This window comes from Camelina sativa, chromosome 5 (genome assembly GCF_000633955.1).
Source record: "Camelina sativa cultivar DH55 chromosome 5, Cs, whole genome shotgun sequence".
Lineage (NCBI taxonomy): Eukaryota > Viridiplantae > Streptophyta > Magnoliopsida > Brassicales > Brassicaceae > Camelina > Camelina sativa.
This window is the reverse complement of record NC_025689.1, coordinates 6,748,547-6,773,195: the sequence shown is the minus strand read 5'-3', so window position 1 is coordinate 6,773,195 and position 24,649 is coordinate 6,748,547. Positions and strand designations below refer to the sequence as shown.

The 24,649-nt window shown below is 34.2% G+C and overlaps 5 protein-coding genes and 1 pseudogene across 7 annotated transcripts in view; 3 read left to right on the top strand and 3 right to left on the bottom strand.

Moving 5' to 3' along the window:
* On the top strand, positions 870-2,265 carry LOC104785861 (annotated as a pseudogene).
* LOC104785862 (polyadenylate-binding protein 7-like) lies at positions 2,440-5,749 on the bottom strand. The gene is made up of 10 exons (XM_010511147.2): positions 5,260-5,749; positions 4,694-4,812; positions 4,391-4,584; positions 4,003-4,256; positions 3,811-3,917; positions 3,541-3,730; positions 3,190-3,446; positions 2,980-3,111; positions 2,777-2,908; positions 2,440-2,667 (listed from the first exon to the last, which is right to left on the bottom strand). Exons 1-10 carry the CDS (start codon positions 5,489-5,491, stop codon positions 2,461-2,463), a joined length of 1,824 nt encoding a protein of 607 aa, XP_010509449.1. The 5' UTR covers positions 5,492-5,749; the 3' UTR covers positions 2,440-2,460.
* Positions 5,811-9,051, bottom strand: LOC104785863 (aspartic proteinase-like protein 2). Of its 2 annotated transcripts, XM_010511148.2 has the most exons (11): positions 8,560-9,051; positions 8,339-8,353; positions 8,083-8,212; positions 7,735-7,982; positions 7,403-7,630; positions 6,817-6,979; positions 6,666-6,739; positions 6,472-6,568; positions 6,305-6,368; positions 6,151-6,222; positions 5,811-6,059 (listed from the first exon to the last, which is right to left on the bottom strand). In XM_010511148.2, exons 1-11 carry the CDS (start codon positions 8,862-8,864, stop codon positions 5,905-5,907), a joined length of 1,551 nt encoding a protein of 516 aa, XP_010509450.1. In that variant the 5' UTR covers positions 8,865-9,051; the 3' UTR covers positions 5,811-5,904. The 2 variants fall into 2 exon arrangements, with proteins under 2 accessions (XP_010509450.1, XP_010509451.1); XM_010511149.2 differs by lacking the exon at positions 8,339-8,353.
* Positions 9,850-11,956, bottom strand: LOC104785859 (vacuolar protein-sorting-associated protein 37 homolog 2). 2 transcript variants are annotated; one of them, XR_002037938.1, is made up of 7 exons: positions 11,782-11,956; positions 11,077-11,259; positions 10,786-10,873; positions 10,614-10,653; positions 10,484-10,530; positions 10,268-10,383; positions 9,850-10,173 (listed from the first exon to the last, which is right to left on the bottom strand). XR_002037938.1 is itself a non-coding variant. In XM_010511146.2 (7 exons), the coding sequence occupies exons 1-7, from the start codon at positions 11,793-11,795 to the stop codon at positions 10,007-10,009; spliced, it is 660 nt and encodes a 219-aa protein (XP_010509448.1). In that variant the 5' UTR covers positions 11,796-11,955; the 3' UTR covers positions 9,850-10,006. The 2 variants fall into 2 exon arrangements, 1 of the variants encoding a protein (XP_010509448.1); XM_010511146.2 differs by having other exon boundaries at positions 10,268-10,388; positions 11,782-11,955.
* On the top strand, positions 19,604-22,146 carry LOC104785858 (protein DMR6-LIKE OXYGENASE 1-like). Its single transcript, XM_010511145.1, has 5 exons — positions 19,604-19,694; positions 19,823-20,112; positions 20,214-20,461; positions 21,019-21,343; positions 21,684-22,146. The coding sequence occupies exons 2-5, from the start codon at positions 19,837-19,839 to the stop codon at positions 21,930-21,932; spliced, it is 1,098 nt and encodes a 365-aa protein (XP_010509447.1). The 5' UTR covers positions 19,604-19,694; positions 19,823-19,836; the 3' UTR covers positions 21,933-22,146.
* Positions 24,050-24,649, top strand: part of LOC109132980 (extensin-like) — a 1,579-nt gene continuing 979 nt past the window's right edge. The window contains exons 1-2 of the mRNA XM_019245497.1: positions 24,050-24,137; positions 24,541-24,647. Coding sequence (XP_019101042.1) covers positions 24,074-24,137; positions 24,541-24,647 — 171 coding nt within the window. The 5' untranslated portion in view covers positions 24,050-24,073. The remainder of the gene's footprint in view (positions 24,138-24,540; positions 24,648-24,649) is intronic.

Below are 24,649 nucleotides of genomic sequence, written 5' to 3'. Positions count from 1 at the left end.
AAATTACTGATGCAATAACTTGAAAATAAGCATTTGGTTTAGATAAAAACAAGGACACAAGTTTAATCATTGGATAGATCCGACCATTGATATCAAGTCAGTTATCAATACCATTTTGACGGTTCTCGGAAGGATACAACTATCAAGTTCTCTCATTCGCTTAGGTTGGATTTGATTTCAAAAATTTCTCTTTTTTTTCACTACTTGATTAGCACATGTAATGTATATACTTTATTGTCTTAATTAACCGAATATTTCACCTTTTCTTTTTGCTGTTAAACATCTTGATTAACTTTTTTGTCAACAAAGTTATCACGTTAATCATGCATGTTGTGTCACATAGAATAGTTTATATTTTTAATTTAGGTACATCATTCGTCTATTATTACGCGCATTTGATCCCAATCATCCAAATCGGTCACGTTTCCCACATGATTTGTCGTTACTACACGACCACATGAGGACTGACTCCAATTACGAATATTTGGGTCCTACTTCTACAAATAAAATAAGATCGTAAAGTATCTAGTAAGATCAAGTCAAATCATAGTTGATAATTTCTAGTTTAGGATATCCAGATTTTGATTCTTCGATTTAATTAACCATAACAAAATAGTACCTCCTAGGCTCCTAGCAGCGTATAGAGCATACATAACATGTAGGTACGTGTGAGTGTGAGTACACACGTGTGTCGTGTAAGTGGAGAATCCGATGCCCAAACGAGTAAGCAAGCAAAAGCAATGGTAGTCAAAAAGCAACCGATCTCAATTAACTTTCTTATTTAAAACTCAATTAGAAAAAAAGCACACACAAAGGAAACGAATAATCTTACAAGACATGTTTCCTTTACAATCAAAGAGGAGTATAAAACTATTTTTTTCTTAAAAGACCATAATTCGTTTAAACCATTTAAATTTGATCAAACCCTCACAAAGATACATCAAGCTAGCAATTTTGTAATCTGTGTTTCGATCATATAAACCGAAACGACGAAAACCTTTTAAAAACGAGAAAGAAAGACTTTGGAGTTGAAAGAAAGAGGAGGAGATTAATGGATGGTTCAGGTCCAAGAGAAGGTGGAGGTGCTATGAAACCAGCGATTCTGAGAGTTTGTGTTGCTATTGTACTATCAGCAACTGGTTTGATTTGGGCCAGGTTTGTCTATAGGAAAGAAGATAATGAGGTAACGTCACCTGCAAGCAATCCAGAGTTCTCTTCATCACCTGGCGGAAGAAACGAAGAAGAGGAAGAGACAGAGAGCCTTGATCACGATAAGCAAGAGATCCTCAGTTTAAAATCCAGATTCGAGGAGCTTCAAAGGAAAGAATACGAAATGGAGATGCGTTTTGAACAATATTGTAATTTGAAAGATCAAGAAGTCATGCTTATGGAGCATAAAAGCATGTTGAACCTTGAGAAATCTCAATTAAATTTCTTCCGTAAAGAAGTTTTGGCGATGGAGGAAGAACACAAGAGGAGGCAAGATTTGGTGATTGTTTACCTAAAACTTGTGGGAGAAATCCAAGAGTTGAGATCAGACAATGGGTTGCTTGAGGGGAAAGCAAAGAAGCTCAGGAGAAGATCGAAGCAGTTATATCGCGTCGTAAACGAGAAAAGCATGCGGTTTATTGGCGTGGAGAAAGAGTAACATTGATGTGTTGCAAGAGGAAAAGGAAGAAATTTCCAAGAAATTTTCAAGTTCCGAACAATCAGAGAAAACAGAGGTAAGTACAATTTTTTGTGTTCTAAATAAAAAGATTCTTTTCATTTTATGTTTATCAGCATGTTCTTGCTTTTGTGAAGATGGTGAGTGTAGAATGTTATAGAAGGGTACTAGATGAGTACGAGGAATTGAAGAAGGTTTATGCGAATGGAGTGAAGGAAGTGATTAACCTGAGATGGAGAAATGCTTGTTTAAGGCACGACGTGATAAGAAATGGATCCAATTATGAAGAAAATGTATTTTCTCCACATCGAAATCTGCAAGAGTTAATGGAAGAACAAGCAGATGATGTTCAGGCGTTAACAGTAGCAGACGATCATCATGAAGAAGCTCTTGATCAACATCATCATCATGAAGCTTCGAGGAGGAAGAGGCTGATGAAGAAGCTGAAGAAATGGGTTGAAGGAAACGAGAAGGGAAAATCAAAAGCAGAGGAACAATGTTTCGGCAGACATTCGTTGACAGTGGAACCTGAGGAAGAAGTCATATTTCATTCAAGACGATCATGTTCTAGTGTGTAATAGCCTTTCATTTCCAATTGATGCATGATAACTGTTTCCCCATTTCTCCACAAATACCGTCGTATTTAAGCAACTGTATTTCTCACAAGAAAAAAAGGCAAAGTAGAATAGCAATCCAAGAAAACCCAAAAAAAACAAACAAACAAAAGAATCCTACGAGAGTTTGTGTAGCAGCAACCAAGGTAAACTAGATTTTTTTTTTTTCCATTTTGCCCTTCAATTAATCGAAAGGCCAGAAACGGCAGTCGCCAAGTAATCAGAACGAAGAGTGTTTGGACTGGTCAGATTTGTCTTCGATGACTTCAGCACTTCAACCGCTTCCTGGACTTTACCAGCTAAGTCTTCTGGTGACTTCAGCAAAATAAGCAACTCCGACTTGTCCATTTCCAAAAGCATCCCTGTAATTTTCTTAGCAAGTTGGGGCTGCACAAGAATGATAAGTACGGTCACTGAGTATAGTGTTATATCAATACTAGCCCTACTAAAAAACGAATGTAAATATTACATAATAATAAAATTCAAGCACACCAACCTTGAGTTTCTCGACATGAGGGTAAAGCAGCTCTCCGATCACTTGCTTTTCCCTCCCAATTGTATCAGCCTGCCTTTGTTGGTTTAATTTCTTCATATCTTTCCCACGCGCATATGTTCTGTTCTGCTGCATCTGTTTTACAAAACTTGATTTTAACCATCTTTCACAAGGTATAATAAAACTAAATGGTATTTGACAAATACCTGCTGGTTCGAAGAATCTCTAGACAAAGGAAGCATTTGAGTAGACTGATACACATGGGGCACATACGAAACAGCATTGCTATCCAACTGTTCGTTTCTGTACTTCTTATTGTTTCTTGGCGCATTAGGTACCTACCACAGATCTTATAGTGTTATAACATTATCATAGTGATTATTCTTTCAACAAATAACAAGGATATTGATATATACCACTGGAGGATATGTGACAACTTGAACGTTAGGGTATGATGAATTGATCAGAGTTGGGGCGTATGATGGATAGACCATCCCCGGATGAGTGTTTGTGTAGTAGACTGAAGGGTATGTCCCTGGTATGACAGAAGGTAAAGAAGTGCTTCCTCCTGCTGCCGGCACACTTTTCCCAAATTGAACCTGTAATTGCATCTGCCTGTCTTCCTTCTTTTGAGCAATAGCCACATAAAGTGGTTTCCCATGAAACATTTGCCCTGTAGCGCAAGTAAATAATCAGAATGATAAGATGTGCAAAGAGCTATGTCATTTATCCATTGTGTACCAACACATCATGCTCATGCAGCTTACCATGAAAAGTTTTCACAGCATCAATAGCTTCTTCAGGTGCTGAGAAGCACACAAATCCAAACCCCTTGCTTTTTCCTTTCTCATCACACATTAGCTTTGCAGAAGTGATTGTGCCACATTGACTAAAGTGTTTTCTCAGCTCCTCCTCAGTTACATCAACATTGATGTTTTTTACATATGTGTTTGACACCTTCATTTCAGAATTAACAACAGCCATACATCAGATTAATATCATAACAGACTAGCAAATGCGTTTATCTATGGTAATACCTTAGCGTCCATCTTCTGTTCTTTTCGTTTCTCTTCAAACTGTTCCTTTAGCAGTTGCTCCCGTTCTGACTTCTTCTGTGCCCTTCCTACATACAATTTCTTTGAACCTATCAAAAAGAAACAAAGGGTTAAATAACTTGGCAAAACCTACGACGGTTTCATCATCTCAGAAAAGAAACAACTCCGTCAGACCATATTGTGTTCCATTCATTGTTTCTGCTGCGCATCTTGCATCCTCTGGGTTTTCGAAGTTGACAAATGCATATCCTTTACATAACCCTTTTTCATCCTTCGCAATTGCTAAGCTGACAATTTTCCCAAACTCAGAGAACTTTTCCCTTAGAGAGTCCTCACTGACATTTGCATCTAAATTCTTCATGTACAAATTTGTGTACTTATCCTCAGGTTTGACTCGTTCAGTCTTTCTCATGAATTTGCCAACATAGCTGCATATAAAATTTCCCAAAAGATTCAGATTCGGAAACCACTGTTAAAAGATATGGTAGAAGTCAAATCTCTCATTCTAACTTTCTAAGCAAAAACGAAAGACACCGAGACCCACTAAGTAAGAAGGTCTTACATCTCCTTGCCAGCAACAATGGTACCGTTCAACTTCTCAATAGCAGCATGTGCAGCATCTTCTTGCTCAAATTGAACAAAACCATAGCCCCGACTCTTTCCATCTTCAAATGTTGCAATCTTACAAGATACAATGTCCCCAAATGTCTTGAACATACCTTGCAAACCCGCATTGTTGACTGATTCAGGCAAATTCTGAAAAAAAAAGAACGTTATCAGTATCACCATCAAACACAGGACACCAACACATTTTTATCAAACATTGACAGAATCATCCCAATCTCTTAAAGGTTTGAGTTACTACCTTAACGAAGACATTTCCAACCCCATTTTTCCGAGCATCAGATTCTCGAACTGACCACATGACTCGAATCATTTTTCCATTCAACATACTGTGATTCTTTTTCTCGATGGCATAATAAGCTGCACAAACGAAGTAAAAGAATGCTATCAAACAATGTCTTCTTATTCAAGCATTTCAGAAACACGATGATGCATTTGGTTCTCATATCTATGCTCAATAAACCAAGCAAAACTTATTCCGGTGAGGCGTTTCCAAAGGAAATGTCACTAATAAACGAAAAGGTCAAATATCAAAAGCGTGAACAGGCTAAGAACAAGCTCTGTTTCCAAATCACAAATCCATGGAGATTTACGAAGATCGGAGAAGACATAAACATATTCCCGAAAAAATCGGCCACATAAACACAGATTCATAAGCGATTAACAATCAAAGTGCGCAAAAACAACGATAAATAAGCGACACATGCTACAAAACTAAGATAATCAACGAAAACGCCTCGCCGGAAACCTAAAAAATCATCAAAACAAAAAATCCCAAACGAAATCGAAGAGATGGAAGAACAGTACCATCCTGACGCGAGAGAAAGTTAGCGTAACCATAACAGAGCGAACGACCAGTAGAGGCGTCTTTACAAAGACGAACAGAGGTTAAACTCTTAAACTCGGCGAACGCGTCGTGGAGTGTACCTTCGGTGACGCTAGGGTGTAAGTCTCCGACGTATAACGACGCCGGCACCGTAGAACTCGATCCCGAAAAAGCATTCGCCGCGGCGGGAAAAGGAGCGTGAACAGTCGCCATTTTTTTTGCCCTGATTCCTCTGAGGAAACACAAATGCACTAAACGACGAAAGAGAGAAAGAGAAAGAGAAAGAGAAAGAGAGAGAGAGAGTGAAGAAAGAAAGAAGATGACAAGATTAATAAAACGAGGCCGTTACGCTTCACTCTCCTGACCTTTTTATATTCCGTTTCAGTAGCGTTTTGCTCTAACTAGTGCCGTTTCGTCGCCCTCGTGCCGTTTCGTTAATAGACTATTAATTAACGTTAATTATACCCACTTCAATATTTAATTATAGTATTAGGCCATAAGTAGTAACCATATTTTCTTAACAAGAATTATCTACAATTAAAAAAGTCACTATTGGTGAAAAGGAACTCAAAAGAATCAGACTACACTAACTCTAAAAACAAAACACACAAAATTCTATAATAAATTCACGTCAAGGAGAAGAAAATACAAAGAAGTAGAGTCAATAACATGCTAAACAAGAATCTTAAGAGTATGTTCCTTGTTGAGATGTTCAAGCATGGCTGCGCTGAGTTTACAATATCCTTTCCTGAAGTTACCGATACATTCACAGACATCGAACCTGTCAAACAAAATACAAGTTTACTAAGTTCAGACGATGACTATCGAGTTTTTTCTAAATGATATGACGGTATGATTATGTATATACTTACAATCATAGTTTGTCCATCCGATCCGTTGCCGAGCAAGATCATACACAAAGACCTTATCTTTAAGTACTAGATCTGCAACAAATAAAACAGTACAGATATATAACCACTGTTGAAACAAGAAGATGTAGTCTTTGAAGCTCAGTCAGTGTCTGACCTCCTAAAATGGTTTGTTCTTCCGGAGCTTTCATAAAACCAATGCACCACATGGACGCACCATCCTGTTGGATAGGAGAGACCAAAAATCAGAAGAAATTATGTAAAAGCAGACTATTTTTAGTTACTTTTATTTTTATGGTATGTATAACAAACAGAAGAGCTTACATAGAATCCATAATGAAATAAGTAGTCCTGAGGTCTTAAAATCATTGATGCACCACCAGCAAAGTTGAAACTAACCGGAGGAAACATGTCACTTATGCTGCACATACACACAGAACCAAAACAAACTCTCCTCTTAACTTTTGATCTAGAGAGAAAATGATTTGAACATTGCAGTTGTAGATGAGGAGACATACCTACTCGAGACCAAATAGCACTGCTCTCCATTTGAAATGATCGGTGTTACCAGCTGTGACACGCTGTTTGATATCTGCAGTTACAAAACAACAACATCATGATGTGAAAGTTCAGTCTCATGCAGAACACATAAAATATACACAAACTTACTGCATTAATAAAGGGATCATAAGCCTCTTTCACCAGATATGTCAAAGTGGTTCCTGTGTCAACAATAGTTCCACGGGTATTTGATGCTTCAAACACGGCTGCATCAATAGGCAGCATCTGTCCATTGACGCCTATGCTCAGCAGATTTAAGTTATAGTGAGGCCTGTATTACGTAATCAAAAGATGAGACAGGTTCTTATCAGTAACACATGGCACTCAACAACAAGTTCAGAATCAATTGGGAAGCAGCAAAAGATTGATTCAATCGCCATTGTTTGGATTCCAATCAGTAAAGTCATTTATTCAATCACCAAAGAACTACACATCATCGAGAGACTCGATTAACAAGAAAATCTCTACTCTTGGGCCCAACTCATTCTGCCTAACTTCTTATTTATTATTTAAACTGTTAGCTCTCTAGATAACCAACTCAACGAATGTTGCTGAGCTGAAGATAGCTAAAATCCACTACAACCCACCTACGCTACATATAAAGCTCATGCACTAGACACACGTTCAGTTTGTGACAGCATAATACACAATTAGAGAAACAATCCAAGACTGTAGAAGAGGTTAGTTAGCTTACTGTGACGGGACAAGAGGACTGTAAACGATTCCTGGGACCAATATCTCGCCAAGGACAAAGACGCCACCTCCACTACCATCTCCTTTCAAGCAATGAGAAAACACAGGCGGTGTAATCCCTCGTGAAGACAGCTGAGAAACAACTGACAACTTTCCCTTGCCAAAACCAAATATTCCATCCACTGCTTTGTCTGACTTTGTCAAGTCCCCAGATTGGTAGGTACTACAGCTGTTGCAAATACAAGAAAATCACTTCAAAAGCTTAAGACCCTTAATCTGCCATACACTTTCATGCAAACACAAGGGCTAGTGTTAGATAGTTAAAGCTCTCACCCGAAAACAATGGGAGCCGATGAATTTGCAACCAAAGACTCTCCCAAAATCGCATCAAAATAAAACGTGTCAGTCATGTAGAAACCTGAAGTCCCACTTCCATCACCATAGCGAAAGGAGTAACCACACTGGTTATTCTCAGAACACTGTGCAGCTGTTGTCTGAAAGACTGAAGAACAAATCGGATCTGAACAAGTAACAGAGCCAGCAGTCAAGGAACCAGGAGCATCAAAGAAATGGAGGTCGATCTGAAAATGTATTTCGAAAAAAGAGAAAAGATAAGCCTTTCACAGTTCTCTGATGCTAATCTCACTATTAAGTAAAAAACCAAAACAAAGCTACACTTACTCCAAGTCCACTAGAGTGAGGGCAATTACTGCAAGAACTACAAGTAACCCACAAGATGTCACTTCCAGTATCAATCTGAACATTGAACTCTGTGGGTGGAGAACCCAATTTGACCTTTGTGAAATAAAGCCTACCAAGAAACAAAACACATATACACACATATCACATAAAGGAAAGATTTGTCCACACACAATAAAAAAAAGAGCTGATAAAACCCATTAGAACTCCAATAACATAGTGTGCAAGTGTGATATACATAGTCATCTTGGAGCTGCAACAAAGAAAAAAAAGAAAAGGAGACCACAACTTAATAAGTTCTTCTCCGTAATTATAGCATTTCAAACCTTGTAAAGCACCGGGTAAGATAAAGGCAAAGGGCTAAAGGAACATAAAAAAAGAAAAAGAAAAAGTAAAACATTTTCTGAGTTTAGGTTTGGGTAGAACAAGAAATTAGAAAAAAAAATGAAGAAATTATACCCGACGAGGTAAGGATCGGAAGAGCCTTGAACTGGGAAGTCCACAACGCCGCCAACGGAGCTCTGACGACCTCCTCCGCCGAGTAAGATTCGCGCGTGTCTGACACGATCACGCGCTCTGAGCTCACTCAGCTCAACTTGCTCGTCTAGAGGAAAAGCCCTTTCTAAAGGTAGAATCTTTACCGTACCAGCAGCGTATTTAGCCAACGTGGAAGGTAACGGCGGTGTAGCGAATCCAGTCACGGCCAAAGCCAAAACCACCGCCACCACCGCGAGAAGTAACATCAGGGGACGAAAGATACGCATTCAAGTAGCTCGTTGAGATTCTAGTTATTATTATTTCCCGATAAAGATTTACAAAGAGCGACACAAGTGCTCGATTCTTTGCATCGAGCGAGCGAGCGAGAGAGAGAGAGAGAGAGAGAGAGAGAGAGAGAAAGAGACAGGAAAACAAAAAGAACTGTCAGAGAAGAAAGAGAGAGACGTTCTGAAAATGTTTTAGCGGAGATAGTGGAGAGCTTTAAGGAAAGATATATATTGATTTCGGTTTAGTTTGGTTTTGGTTTGATTTTATAAATTAACGATTGGGTATATCGTTTCTTCTCTTTTAGTAGTTGATTATGAAATTAGTAAATTGTGCATATAAACCGGGGAATTTATCTTAAATAACGGATGTTGGTTAAAGGTATTAAAAATTTGGAGCAACCAAATTGTTTATTTAGGCTATTATTTATTACGAAAAAATTCAGTTTTCTTATACGCCAATCTTTAGACAATTTTTCTCAGCAGTTTTGTTTAGGTCATGAGTGAAGCGTTCTATACGACTACGAGCACCTTGGAATATTCAAGTAATTATCTCTCTTTTTTTGGTACAATTTTCATTAGATGCGTTACAAAATCGAAGCATAAATGTAAGAAGATGAACTACTGTATTATATTATTTTGGTTGCTTGTCGAGTGAGAGAGCCAGTGTTCTGATTTTAGAGAGAAAAAAAACTTAGCAAAAAAGAAAAGAGAACAAATGTTATTTTCGCAAACAACATTTAAGATGATGAATCACGATGAATGAATTAGATACTTATTAGTATTAGTTTACTATATTATATTAAACATTGACTTGTGGGTGAGTCGCGCTTAGTCGTCATGATCCAAAAGAGCACTTCAACGAAGGAGGCCTTTAGGTAAATTGTAGTGTGAGTTTCCTAAACAAACACAAAAATTTGGACACATTCCCACGTCACCCTCCCAACATAGTTGTGTATTTTGTTGTGAAGACTCAATAACCAAAAAATAAAGAAGAAGAAGAAGAAGATTAGAAAGCATTACATGATGCTTAAAATTATCCGGTGATACATCGATCTCGTATATAGATATTATACTTTGAACCATTTCTGTTTACTTACACTGTTACACATAAAACACCAAAACATTAATTATATTATTTTGTTTCAACCGAAAGATGATGAAGTTTTAGCAGCGAGATGAGTCAAAGCCCGTTGATGATACTTGCTTCTTAACTTCTTGTATTTCTGCACAAATACGGCTGTGTCAATATCCTTCTCCATAAACTTATGTTGCAGCTCCTCGGATTCTTCATCGACCTTGTTCATAGCATCTGCATTAAAACAAACAGGGTATGTACATGTTTTAGAAAACCAATGTGAATAATATTGGTTACACATGTAACAGCAACTAGAGTACTTCTTTACCTTGAAGCCTATGAAGAAGAGAACCTGGAGAGTAGAATTTAAGGATCTCTTCTCTTTGATTCTCAAGCTCATTAAGCTTCTCTTGCGCAGTTGCAAGCTCCGATGTACGAATTATTCTGCACTGTTGAAAACGGTTTTAAAGATGATGAACTTGAGAAGTTTCATACATATGTACTCAATATTTTATACACACTCAAATATCAACAATATACTCACTTGGTTTCTGAGCTCCACTATCTCTGGTTCCTTCTCCAAATTTTCTCCTGTTATATTAGCATGAATGTTACAGATCTCGGGATATGAATAGGATTTTCATCGTTTAAATATGAGTCATACAAGAACTCACTAGCTAGATGTAGCGTTTCTTTGCGAAGCTCTTCTCTGATCTAATGAACATATAAAGAAGAAAAAGCACAAGATTGAATCATCTCAAAAACGTAAATAGTGAAGTAGCTTCATATCTCTAAGCCAATAAATATATGATTATATAGTAACTTCCATGTTTCCGATCGACTTACATTGTTTTGAATAGCGACCTGGTCAAGAGAGTACAGAAACTGTTGATATGCATTCTTGTCAGAAAGAAGGTTCTTGAGCTCATCCACACTATAGCAAAAAAAACATTTGAAGAAAATCAGAAATGAGTAAGAAGAGTAAGCATACAAGATAATATACCGACAAAGTATATGTAAATTATCAACAAAATGCAAAATCACAGAGACACTCTTCAGCAACAAAACGATAAATTCATATCAAAGATAAATGTTACACATTATGCACAAAAGAGGCAAAATTAACTGAAAGCTAACCTTTTGTCTTTTAAAATTGCAACAATGCCGGCGGTTTCACCTGGTGAAACATGTGATGGAATCTGCCCTGATGTTTGAAGCCGGGATGAGCTAGGCCCGGTGACCAAAGACGGTGAATACCATGGTTGTGGAGATGTTTCTGAAGAAAGATGAGACTGCCCTTGTTGTTGTTCTTTTGATCCCCTGAAATATTTACAACAAACAATCTAAAAACACTACCTGAAACTGTTCCAAAACTCAATATACTAACATTGCAAACACTTCAAAACCCAGAGCACAACTTCATGGACAGAGATGAGGATTCTTTTAAACATTACCACATACTTTCTCTTAGATACCCAAATCTACTAATCTTTAGATTCACCATCTCATAAATTACTGTAAAGGAGACCAACACAGCAACAAAGCTTTTCACAAGATTATGCATCAGGATGTTGTAGATAAGTTCGCAACAACCATAAAACCTAACACTTTGGGTCTAGAGAATTAACGGTATGCATTATAAACACAGTTAGTATCTAACAAAAAAAAGAAAAAAAAAAACAGAGTTTCTTTAATTACAAACACATAGAAATCCCAGTTCCCCAAAACGATCATAATCTGAGCTGATGTAAAAGAGAGTAAAAGAACGCATATGTAATCACAAAGAGAGACAAATAAGTAAGGTGAAACAACAGATCATGGAGTTGAATGAGAAGATATTACCAGAAATTGAACATGGTTCTTAGAGTCGACCGATCCAGCCAAAGGGGTTTCGTTTCTGAAATAATTTTCCCTATACAAATAGAAAATCGATAAAACTTTTTACAGCAGATGATGATGATAATGGTGACCGATCAAGGAAGGAGTCGGCAACTGCACAGAATCGTAATTTTGTTTTGTCAACGAGACATCATCATAACTATGATTAACATTGTTGTAATGGGCCTGTATTGTTGGCCCATCACAGATCTTTGGCTCACTTGTATTCTTTGTTTTATTTCCTCGACGCGAGGTAATCAAATCACTTGTAAATATACGCATTTATTTCTTTACAAATGTAACAAAATTTTACCGTAATTTATTTTAGCTTATGTAAAATCATCGGAACAGTACAATTTTAGTATTTTTAGAAGTAAACTTTGTTTTTTTTTTTTTTTAATGTACGTCTTTCCTTGGACTTTATGTATCAAATTATCTATTAATGTTGTTAATTTTGACATATACTATTTTATTTTTTCGAATTTGTGTTTTATTTATACATACATCTTTTCTAGTTTTGAAAAATTACAATGTGTATCAAAGTGGACTTTCAGGGTGTTTTCGCAATCAATGCTAACCATTTTGATTACTACCTGGAAGGTCTAATTAAATTCGATTCGCAAAAGACAAAGCAATAGAATCAATCCGTTTGAATTTTTTTTTGCCACGTTTGAAAATTGAAACCACAGGAACTATTTTTGTCCACGAACAATACAATGGACTTTCTTATTCTTTCCCAAACCCAAAAAATTTGGCAATCGGAGATAAGTGACATTTTTTTTTTGTATCTTATAATTCGACTTGATTGACTTCTTTATATACCAAATCAAATATCTGTTCGTAATGTAAGATCAAGTAGTTATATTTATATATATGATCATCGGATAAAACCTGTAAAACATATAGAAGTTAGCTTGTGTAACAGATAACACAAAAAAGACTACCTGTACGCTAATGATAAATACAGTTAATCTACTTTCATGGTTTATTTTTCAATTTTTTTAACAACACTCTACTTTCATGAATAACTTAGTAAAAAACTTGAAAAGTCTCAAGGCTTGTCCGGTTTAATTACTAATGTCAGCCCAATTTTCACGTTATTTCATTTCGTCAAAATAAAATGTACGTGTTTTCTTTTAGACGTTATCATTTTTTGTTGAAATAATTTACGTACGATACTTTTTTTGTATGGGTGAGAAAACAAAAAATAAAAATATGTTTATTTACTTCTATGGATAAGTACACACTGTGAATCGTTTTTTAAATTATATCTTTCAATTAGTTCAGAACTTCAGATCTCCTGATCACCACATGATGTAACAACTGTACTCAGAGATTGTTCTGGCTGGAGGAGGTGTCGTTTTTTAATATCTTTTAATTCTTACTTGTAACTTACAAGTAGTGCGAACAAAATATGATATCTTCAAACGTTGTTAATAAATAAGTATAAATATACAAAAACTTGTGGTTTACTGGTTAGAGTTGAGCAATAATTTAAGGATCATGCATGCATTTTATTATGATGTCTCTCATTAAATACAAATGCGACTTACTATAATAAAACATATACCAAAAAAAAAAAACGTAAAGAGGAAATGAATGATTAGTTGATCTGGTTTTAATTGTCCGTGAAGAAGAGTTGACCATAAGTACATCTGAAGTACTGTTTCCGTTTACGGACATGGCCAGATCTTTAAAAGCTAGCCCCCCTTGAATCAGGAGACCTTGTCGGCTTTAAACGTTCAACTCTTTTGACTATTCGAGCTCCATTATATTGCGTTGTTTACTTGTTTTTAGTTTCTAGATACAAACAGCATGCCGGTCAGCTAACGGTTGGAGAGATTAACACCGCGTAGTTTTTATTTTATTTGGTGGGAACAGGCACCGCGTAAAATCTATGATGACAGTCTCGTTTAACAGTTAACACAATTCGAATACTATCAATGAATGTTTCGGCATTTTCAATCTAGATATTCCATAAAATATCAAAGCATATAGACATAGTATATGGTCCAAAATAATAGCCTTGAACATACATACAATTACAGCATTTGACAATTAACTAAATAAGTATAATGTAGTTATATGATATCTATAAAATAATTTGCAACATTTCACTATAGTATAAGTTAAATTTTCCGTTGAGGAACTTTCAGTATCTTTACGTGAAAATTATAAAAATTCGACAGCCAAGTATCAATTATCTAAGATCCCACCAGCAGAAATAGTTGAAAGCAAAGTTTAAGACATGAAATTGGTTAGTGTCGTGGCTTGTCACTTAAAAAAAAAAAAATAGTTCGAGTAACGTTACGGTTGCAACCGTTCGTCAGCAATATGTCCCTAGCTCTTCTATTTAAGTTTTATATTAATTGACTTTATATACAATAATTAAAAAAAACTCTTACGATAATAACATTTGACTTAGGCAACTGTTATTAGATAGGACTTGTAAAGGTCCACGGATTCGTTTCCCCTCAATTGCAAGATGCTAAGTCACAATGTGCATTAGTTAATTAAATCTAGCTATGACTCTTTTATTAACTTCACATTATAAAATTATACTAGTATACTAATTTATACATATGTACAATGTAATAGCTTATCAATGTCTCATAGCCTTTTCACGATTGTAAAAGATGTAGCAATGACACTTGACATCTTTAAATTAAACAACTAATTAATGACGGAGAAACTAATGGCGAATGAACGATAGTTGAAAATTCATCGCTAAAATATTACTATTGTTTAAGGTATTCAAGCACTATACATATGTTTCTTTGCCAATACATTTAACACTGTTTTAAGCAAATTTAATAGTTAAAATATTTTATTTTGAACAATAATAGCTAGCTAAATTTTTAATGCGAAGGAAAATATACAAAAGAATATAAAGAAATAGAGAGCCTGACGTGGCCTACAAAACCAATGCAACGAATGGAGAAGAAAAAGACGAAATGCATGCAGATACTATATTAATATACAGAGTATTTTTCAATTTAATTCTCCTGTTAATATATGAATTTTGTGTTTGACTTCGAGGCCTGGTCGTCCAATACATATGAGCTACTTGTTTTGTCGCAAGTTTTAACTGTCTTCTGTTTTCATTTATTTTTGCCAACTCACGTAACAGTTCCTACTTCCTAGTAATTATGGACTCCCAACCCAACACTTATATTTTGTGTAGGATTCACATCTTTATTTAATAACCACTTGTCACTAGATTAAATTCGTATACGATTTGATAATCAGCATATCAACACTACTGTTTACATATTTATCTTCAGTTTCACGCATAAAAATAAATAATCTGGCTAAATATATACAACAACAAAAAAAAAAACATTATGCAAAACATTAAATTAAATTTTATATCATGTGTCGTAAAACCTTAGATTTGAAAATTCAAATGGTAGAAATTAAAGAACGACTTCACCAGCAAAGTCTGAAAATCAACTCTAGTACTTAAGGACTTCCAAAGCATTACTGTGAGAGAATAGACTTTATAGCTTACATAGAGGGGTATGTTTGAGACTTTCTTTAACGACTTTACAAAATCTATAATCCTTTTCCGACTCTATAAACCCACAACTGGATTTAGATTGAAGAATGGTGCATACTGAATAGTCCTTAATTGAATCGGTCAATTTCTATGAATATGTGAGTTTTCAGTTCTTGGAATGATGTGTTTAGAAAACTTTGAATCTATAGATCAATTTTTAAACTCAACATTAAAAACAAAGTTGAATTCAAGAAGTTAAAATCAAGGAGTATACCATCCGGCATTAGTAACAATCACAACAATAATGTTTTCATATTAATAAATTCGATTATTAAAAGTGGGAAAAGGATATGTTAAAGGATTATAGTCTCGATCGGGGAAGATGCTGTCTTACCTAGCTTCTGGAAACTTTTTAGCTTAAGCAAAAGATAAAATAAAATTCAAGAAGGGGGCACTTTATATGGCTTTATATTACGTCCAATAGTTTAAGTTAGCTAGCTAGCTACGTACGTGCCCATACATGGATGTGACGTGGATATCGTAAAACCAACCAATGTACTTCACGATGTCGTTGTTTGACTTTCATAAAAATAATATCCGATATCCTCAGACATAATTCACTTCATTATTTCTTGATAGTTTAATCAAAACTAAAGTCATTAGTCATTACTTGGGGAAAATATCGTATGCAAATACTTCGAGATTACTTTGCATGCTGTGTATTCATCACATTTATGTATATTTTTTTTATTAATCGTCAACAGCCCGAAATCTGGAATGCATGGATGAAAATAAACCTTAAATAAATATATTTGTGAAGATTCGTCCAATCACATTTTATCTATATTGTCATTATTATTCCTTATAAAACACTTAAGCTTGCTTACTTAGTTTTATAATGACAAGATCACATTAGTTAGAGACTTTTATTATTCAATTAAGGGTAATGTCAAAGCTTTAGAGTTGGAGAGGGACTTTGAAAATTACATAATTTCGTAATGTAGCTATATATGATTTTGTTTTGTAAAATCAATTAATTATTGTAATTCTGGTCCAACTATTTAATTTCTTTGTGATAATTAGTCCAACCATTTTATATAGTACTACATAGAGAAATACATTAAACGATAAACTTTTTCAGTTCATGGAAAATGATGTGTTTAGAATTCTTTTGTTTTTCTTTTTGATCAACCTGTTTAGAATTCTGTTAGATACTATTTATACAGATACATACACGTTATATAGCCTTGACTAATAAGAAGATGTAATATATAAATAAAAAAACTCGAATAAGATGTAATCGAAAGACTATTACGAAGTAAACATTAAATTACATATTTTTAAGGAAAATTTTATATTAGCAAACGTTGCAAAAGTCAAATATATATACAAAGTCCTATTGAGTTGACCCATTCCCTCCCCAACGGGACCCGAGCAGCGAAGTCTCGCGCCGGGTACTTTCGTTTCGTCAAATGCTTAAATATCATATTTTTGGGATCTTTTTATATATGCACCACTAAGAGTAATTTAACAAAAACAATTATATTATATAAACGAAAAACATAGGAAAAAAGATACACATGTACATGAGCCTATTTTTCTAAAGAATTTCTTGTGGTACTTAAATACTTATATTTCCAAGTTTTGATATATAATGACATATTTTAGAAATTAGTCTTCATCACGAAATTTCTTCATCCTCCTGTTTATGTATATATATATGATAAAATGACGTACGGAATCAAATGTATATGCATCTACCATTTACCATTTGGGAATATGCGCTATATACCACAAAAATCAAAAGTAATTAAGAAACTACCATAGGACACAGGGCATTCTCTCCTTATATACAATTACTTTTATACCATTACATATATTACATGTTATTTTTAAAAATATCATGTCATTTTTGTTTTTTGAACGAAATTATATATCGGTTTGGGTTCACAATAAAATGATTAGGGTTTAAATTTTATAATTAGAACGAAATTATATGTCGGTTTGGGTTCACAAATGAGATGGTTATGGTTTAGTTTTTACAATTAGAATAAAATTATATGTCGGTTTGGATTCACAAATAAGATGGTTAGGGTTTAGATTTTACAATTAAAACAAAATTATATGTCGGTTTGGATACACAAATAAGATGGTTAGGATTTAGATTTTACAATAAGAACGAAACTATATATCGGTTTGGGTTCACAAATGAGATGGTTAGGGTTTAGATTTTACAATTATAACGAAATTATATGTCGGTTTGGATTCACAAATGAGATGGTTAGGGTTTAGATTTTACAATTAAAACGAGACTATTTGTCGGTTTGGGTTTACAACTAAACGTTATTTAGTTCAATATAACATGTAAAATATAAATATTACATGCTATTTTTAAAAACCACACCAAATCTTTTACTCTTTTTATCTAACAATAAAACAAAAAGGGTGATTGTATCTTTTTACTCCAAAAAACGTGAGCCATATGGTATTTATCTATAAAAAAATGTTGCTGTGATATTTTCTTTATTTTTCTTTATATTTGTGCTATCTACTAATATTACCCTTACCATTTCAACATATTTATTTTCCTCACTACAAAATATTCTGTGTTGACAATTAGTAGCATGATTTTCATTGACAAAGAATGATTCCTGAACTTTCAAGTTTCAAATACATTCTAATTAATCTTCACCCGTATACATACCCCTCATATTATAATGTGGCATAAGTACTGATAATATAGTTCGTACGATACCAATGATCTAAAACTTGTTGACTGTACATAAACGATCTCCAACATGTTGTTATACAACTGCTACAATTTTTTTTGTCTGTATGGTATTGTATATATTTGCTGTATGTACAAAATGAGAAGTGATTGACTAATTTAAGTATAGGTATATACATGCGATGGAAATTTCACAAACTAATACGTAATTTTTTGATGGGTTACCAGTACTTTTCGCGATGGCTTTTAAGATACTAGCTATGGCGTACGATTGAGTCATACGTACTTTAGGTGTACACTTATTAAATTGTCTCGTTCCGCATTATTTTTTAGCAACTACTTTGAAATTTCCATCGCATATATTAATATACATGCGATTGAGTTGAAGAGTGGCATTAATTAGTCGTTACTCACTTGTAAAATTTAGTATCAGACCTTAATGTGGTAGCATTAGTGGTTCATCTTTTTTTTGAGTCGTTACTCACATGCAAAATTTAGACTCAATAGTCGATGCTTCATAATGTCAGTAAGTATAGGACTCAAAAAAAATTCTATTACAATTTTTTGGATATATGTTGTGTCCTTTTTTTAATGAATTAATCTAATTTTAAAATATAAATATAAGTATATGTATGTATTTTAATGAAAGCTTCAGTACTCAAGTACGGGTATCCACAACAGCCGCAAGTACACGAATATTTTGGCGTATCCAAAATCTGTGTATTCGAAAAGCATTCATTACAGACCTTTTCGATACGAATCTAAAACGTATCAAGTTTGAGATTTTGCATGCCTCCCCATATCGTTCTTCATTTATGTAAAATATACGTATCTCAGACTTTCACTCATATATATCATATCTGTATAAAAGTACTCTTTAACCCGAATTAAAATTTGTAAACAATAAGGTATGCTTTTCATAATAATTATATATACATCGAAGCTAGCAATCATTTTCATCTGGTAATGTTAATATAGTAAAACATTATCGAACATACTTCTAAAATTATTATATTTTAAATTTAATAATTGAAATAAATAAGGATATGTACTCTATCATCTCTATATGATAGCTGTTGCGAATTTGTGACCAAGAATGGAGAGCTATAAGATCTTGTTATGTCCATCTATTTATTTATATTAAACGCAAACATTATCTATAATAGATATGTTTTTCTCGTCAACAATATAATATCAAACTTTTTTGTTGTGAAAATTCAGGAGGTAACTCCATAATACATAAACTAGGTAGACTTTTGTATTTTGTATTCTTATTTTCTTCTATCATTTTCAAATGTATTTAATATTATTGCGAGCTAGAGACCCTACCATCTTGTGGTCTTATCGTTCAAATAGTTTAGTGTATACTAATAATAAACAATATGTCAACGGTTTTTGGTGAGGAGGAATTAAGAAGAAAAAGTCAGTCTCCAAGGATTTGACTCAGACCAATACCAAAAACTGCCTTAACTCGTAAAAATATCAATTCTGGACTATTCATTTCAACGTCTCCTCCAAACACGTATGTATATAAATACCTACACCCACCAACACCATATCTTATTCTTACCAAGTCTTTAAACATAGATCCTCGCATTTACTTATAGATTTAATATCTCTAGAATTTTCAAGAGCATCGAGATCCATCAGGTATATTTCTTTCGTCCTTCCCTACAAAACATATTATATAACTTCTAAGTTTTTGTTCTTTGATAAATTCTCTCTATATTTGCTAATTGATTATTGATGCATGTACGTGGCGATGTCTCATTTTTCAGTACAACAAAGGAAAATGTCGCCCTCGATGATAGCTCCGGTGGTAGAAGAAGAGAACAGGAAATACCAAAAAGGTGTGAAACATCTTTGTGACAATGGTGTGACCAAAGTGCCAACCAAATATATATGGCCAGAACCTGACCGACCTATCTTCACTAAATCCGACAAGCTCATCAAACCAAAACAAAACCTAAAACTTCCCCTCATAGATCTCGCTGAGCTTCTTGGACCTAACCGGCCTCACGTTCTACAAACCATAGCCGAGGCCTGCGAAACCTACGGCTTCTTCCAGGTTGGTTCTCAAATCCCAAATGGTTAAAGCAAGCCATAGCTTACACAAAGTTATATTTAGCTTGCTTGCTAAACAAGTTAGTTATGTTAATGGGCATGTAGGTGGTGAATCATGGGATGGAGGGAGATGTGAGCAGAAACATGATAGAAGTGTGTAAGAGATTCTTTGAGCTTCCGTACGAGGAGAGATCAAAATACATGTCGTCAGACATGTCGGCTCCAGTACGGTACGGCACGAGTTTCAACCAGATCAAAGACAATGTCTTTTGTTGGAGAGACTTCTTGAAACTCTACGCACATCCTCTGCCTGATTATCTTCCTTATTGGCCTTCTTCTCCCTCCGACTTCAGGTCAGATTTCCCAAATTTACATTTCTTCCGTTTCCTAAAATATTGATATATAAAATTTTGATATTCCAACAAGAAACTTAACAAATACATTTTTAGCACATGTGTTTTAACTTTTAGGTATAATTAAACTCGAAAATAGGTAGTCCAAATATATATGTGTATTACATCTTTGAACATACAATTTAGAATCTTTTACCAAATTCTTCTATTTTGGTCACAAAGTGCAAACGCAATCTAATAAAGGCTATGGCGGTTATTTGATTTATTAAAAAAAAATATGTATGTAAGTGGCGGCTTGTGAATCTATAGAGATGGTGGGATTATTATCATACTACTAAATAACAAAGAAAAGGTCACACAAAACGACTTATTTATCTTCATAGCTACACCGCACCACCAAAACTAGCAGTCACGGGACTACTTTACATATCATGCGTAATATATATAATAAATAATAAATCATTCCCAATATACATATACTATTTGAACGTAGTGTAAATTTATTAAAAGTTACATGTATGTAACTAAACTTTATATTTATAAAAATTGAAAAACAGGAGTTTGGCGGCTACCTACGCTAAAGATACGAAAGAGATGTTCGAGATAATGGTGAAAGCCATCATAGAGAGTCTTGAAATCGATGGCGGCGACGAGGCCGTGGAGGAGTTGGAAGAGGGAAGTCAGTTGATGGTGGTGAATTGTTATCCGCCTTGTCCGGAGCCGGAGCTGACGCTAGGGATGCCACCTCACTCAGACTACGGCTTCTTGACGCTTCTTCTTCAAGACGACGTCGAAGGCCTTCAGATTCTTTACCGTGACGAGTGGGTCACTGTTGATCCCATACCTGGCTCTTTTGTCGTCAACGTCGGCGATCATCTCGAGGTATATTAATTAGCATATTCCTTGAACGTTTTCCATGAAGTGTTTTTTTGTTTTTGTTTTTTTGTTGTCTAAATAATTTGTATCTTAAACTCGAGGGACAGAAATGGATAATGAAAACTTCCAACTATATTGTTAAACTTAGAAAAATATATAGTTTGTACTACATAAAAGCATTTCTCATGAAAAATAATTCTACAAGATAATTAATCATTGTTAGACTTTGGCTAGTAGTTAACTTTTGGTTGTTTAGAGATTGATATTTAAAAGTGATTTAATTTATATTATAAGGATCTCTAATTTTTGTTGTTTTAACTAACATTTTTGGTCACTCTTTCTGTAGATATTTAGCAATGGGAGATACAAAAGCGTGCTACATAGGGTATTGGTGAATTCCACAAAGCCTAGAATATCAGTAGCGTCTCTGCATAGCTTCCCTTTGACCTCTGTTGTGAAACCATCACCGAAGCTTGTCGATAAACAGAATCCACCGCAGTATATGGATACCGATTTCGCCACTTTTCTTCAATATGTTTCGTCTTGCGAACCTAAGTGGAAGAATTTTCTTGAATCACGCAAGATTCATATATAAGATAAATGAAACTACCCTTTTTAATGTTAACGTCATTGAGGTGAATTAAATTGTGTTAAAGATTTACGTCATATATTTGTTTAAGAGAAAGAATAACAAAATATACAAGCCATGTCTTTCTTCTTCATGAATATGATCATGACTTTCGACAAATAGAAAATACGAGACTAGACATATACTTCAGTTTATAGCTCTGTTATTTTAATAGTATTTTGTTCCAAATAGGGGTACACATATTAATCAAATCGAACTGAAAAATGTCTGTAATCTAATTGAAGCTGTAATCTAATTGAAGCTCCGAGATCAGTTTTTTTGTTTTATACTCCCTCTCTCTCACAAAGATTGATATTTTGGAATATATTTTTGTCCCGCAAAGATTGATGTTTTGCAAACTTCAAGAAGTAATCATTTAAAATATTAAAATTTTTGAATTGTTATTGGTTTATATTTTCTCTCTCTACCAAAAAGTAATTATAAATTAATTAACAAATAAAAACTAAAAATTTTCTTAATATGTGTGAAGGTCTCAAAACATCAATCTTCATGAGACAGAGGGAGTATTTAATAAACATAGATTTTGAGAGGAGTTTAATTTAAAAGGTGGTTTTGATCATCAAAACTCATCGGAAAGCAAATAACTATAGAATTGGAGAGGAGTTGAATTTAAGGTGGATATAAGCAATAAAGAATAGTCTATATGGCAGAAGAGGACCAAGGGTTCAAAAGATTTTAGATTAACTAACTATTGCGTGTTTGTAAAATGTAGACAGAAAAATTCGGGACATTCTGCTTGCTCACCAGCACTCTAAACAATTGCTCACCAGCACTCTAAACAATGCAAGGGACTGCTATCCAAATGGCTCTCCCATGTTTTATCATGAAGTTGATTCGGCTAGTAGTTCGATCTAATTATATAACTTGTAATCTATAGCTTTTTATTTTTTTTGGGCTATAGTTTCTAATTAAACTCTTGTAAACCTCAAGTTCCATTTTGGTAATATAATTAACAGTTATAAAAAAAAAAATGTATTATGGTTCAGAAGTATGAGCAGAAGAGTGACTTGGAGGAGCATACATTTGTGAAATTATAGACTATTTCAGGACTTAAGCTGTTGGAAGTGGTCAGTTCTAGTCTAGGAAAGTGTTTAAGTTATTTGAGATTGGTTTCTTTGGAACCTAGATGGAGACGGGTTAAGCTGTTACAAATGGTCGATGAATAGGGTTTTTGAGAGTTTAACATCTGGATCTTGGGGAAACATTGATCACCGACATACAATCTGGTCTCTGATAAACATATCCAATTGCGCTTTTAGGTTTATCATTCTCTATGTTTCTTGGTTGTAGACATTAATGTTGTAGACTTCACAATATAAGTATCATTTCATTCTAGCTTCGTAAAATATGTCAACAATTGTGTTTGGATGGTCGATATGCAAAGAGAATTCTTTGTATTTTTAAGATTGTGTCAGGAACTTGATAATGAATATAATGTTTTTTTTTGGTTCTATGGTAGAAAATTCAAAAATTTTGGTTATTGTACTGAGTTTAAAATATGTGTATTCACGATGAACTATGAGGGGACAATATAGTTCTTTGATACTCAAACGTGAAATCTATTTGTTTAACTTTTTTTTTTGTTCAAAATCTATTTGTGTACATGTAACACTTTTTAGGCCGAAATTGTAATTTAAGTGAACGCTATAATAACAACAAGAAGCTATTGTGACTTTTTTACTTCAAACTTTTGTGACGCAATAGATAAATTCTTTTTTGAAACGGGTAGTACAACACATGTAGAGATGGATGTGACCATTAGCAGAAATTTATATTAGTCAATAACATATGGCTTAATTAGGTTAACAAAATCCCAAAAGATAGTAATGAAAATTTGGAAACTTGTCTAAAACAAAGAAAATATGTTGACCAGGAAATAAGGGAAAATAAATTCTATGACAAAAATAAAGGAAAATGTATATGTTGACCAAAGAATTAATTTGCATGAAATTGTAGTCAACATATTAATATTTTCTTTGGAAATCTATATTTAACATTTATGTAATGGATTCACTCCTATATATATTCTCAATGTCTAATTGTTGCATAAGTCATAAGAAAATTGAAAGAGTTGGAAAGAGAGAAGGATGATGGTTTGTAAGAGTTTGCTTATCATTCTCTTAATTGTCTCTCTCTTTTGTCTTCACCAATGTAAGAATTTGTTCAGTTTTTATTTTTCCCATACAAACCAAAACTTATAGTTGATGCGACTCAACTCAAGTATATTCGTCTCATCTCACCCATCTAAATTCGTATTAACATTTGTCATATAATTCGATGGATTCATATCCAAAGTTCCAAACACATCCAATAAGATCAGTGTTCTCCCTGAAATATCATAGATCAGTCATACATGCATATATTGTCTTTCACATCCATTTTGACGGTCAATATACATTTGTTGTTATTTTGGCATACACTTTATAGAAAAAAGTTATTAGTTGAGATCTAATTAAAGATGAGATGTAATATTACACTTGATACATACTCAAATTTATATTTAAATATATCTTCATTACAGTTGCAACATAATTATTTTGAAATAATATTTTAGGTCAAGAGCCAAATCCCGATCGTCACGAGCCGGACCCCGATCGTCACGAGCCGGACCCCGATCGTCACGAGCCGGACCCCGATCGTCACGAGCCGGACCCCGATCGTCA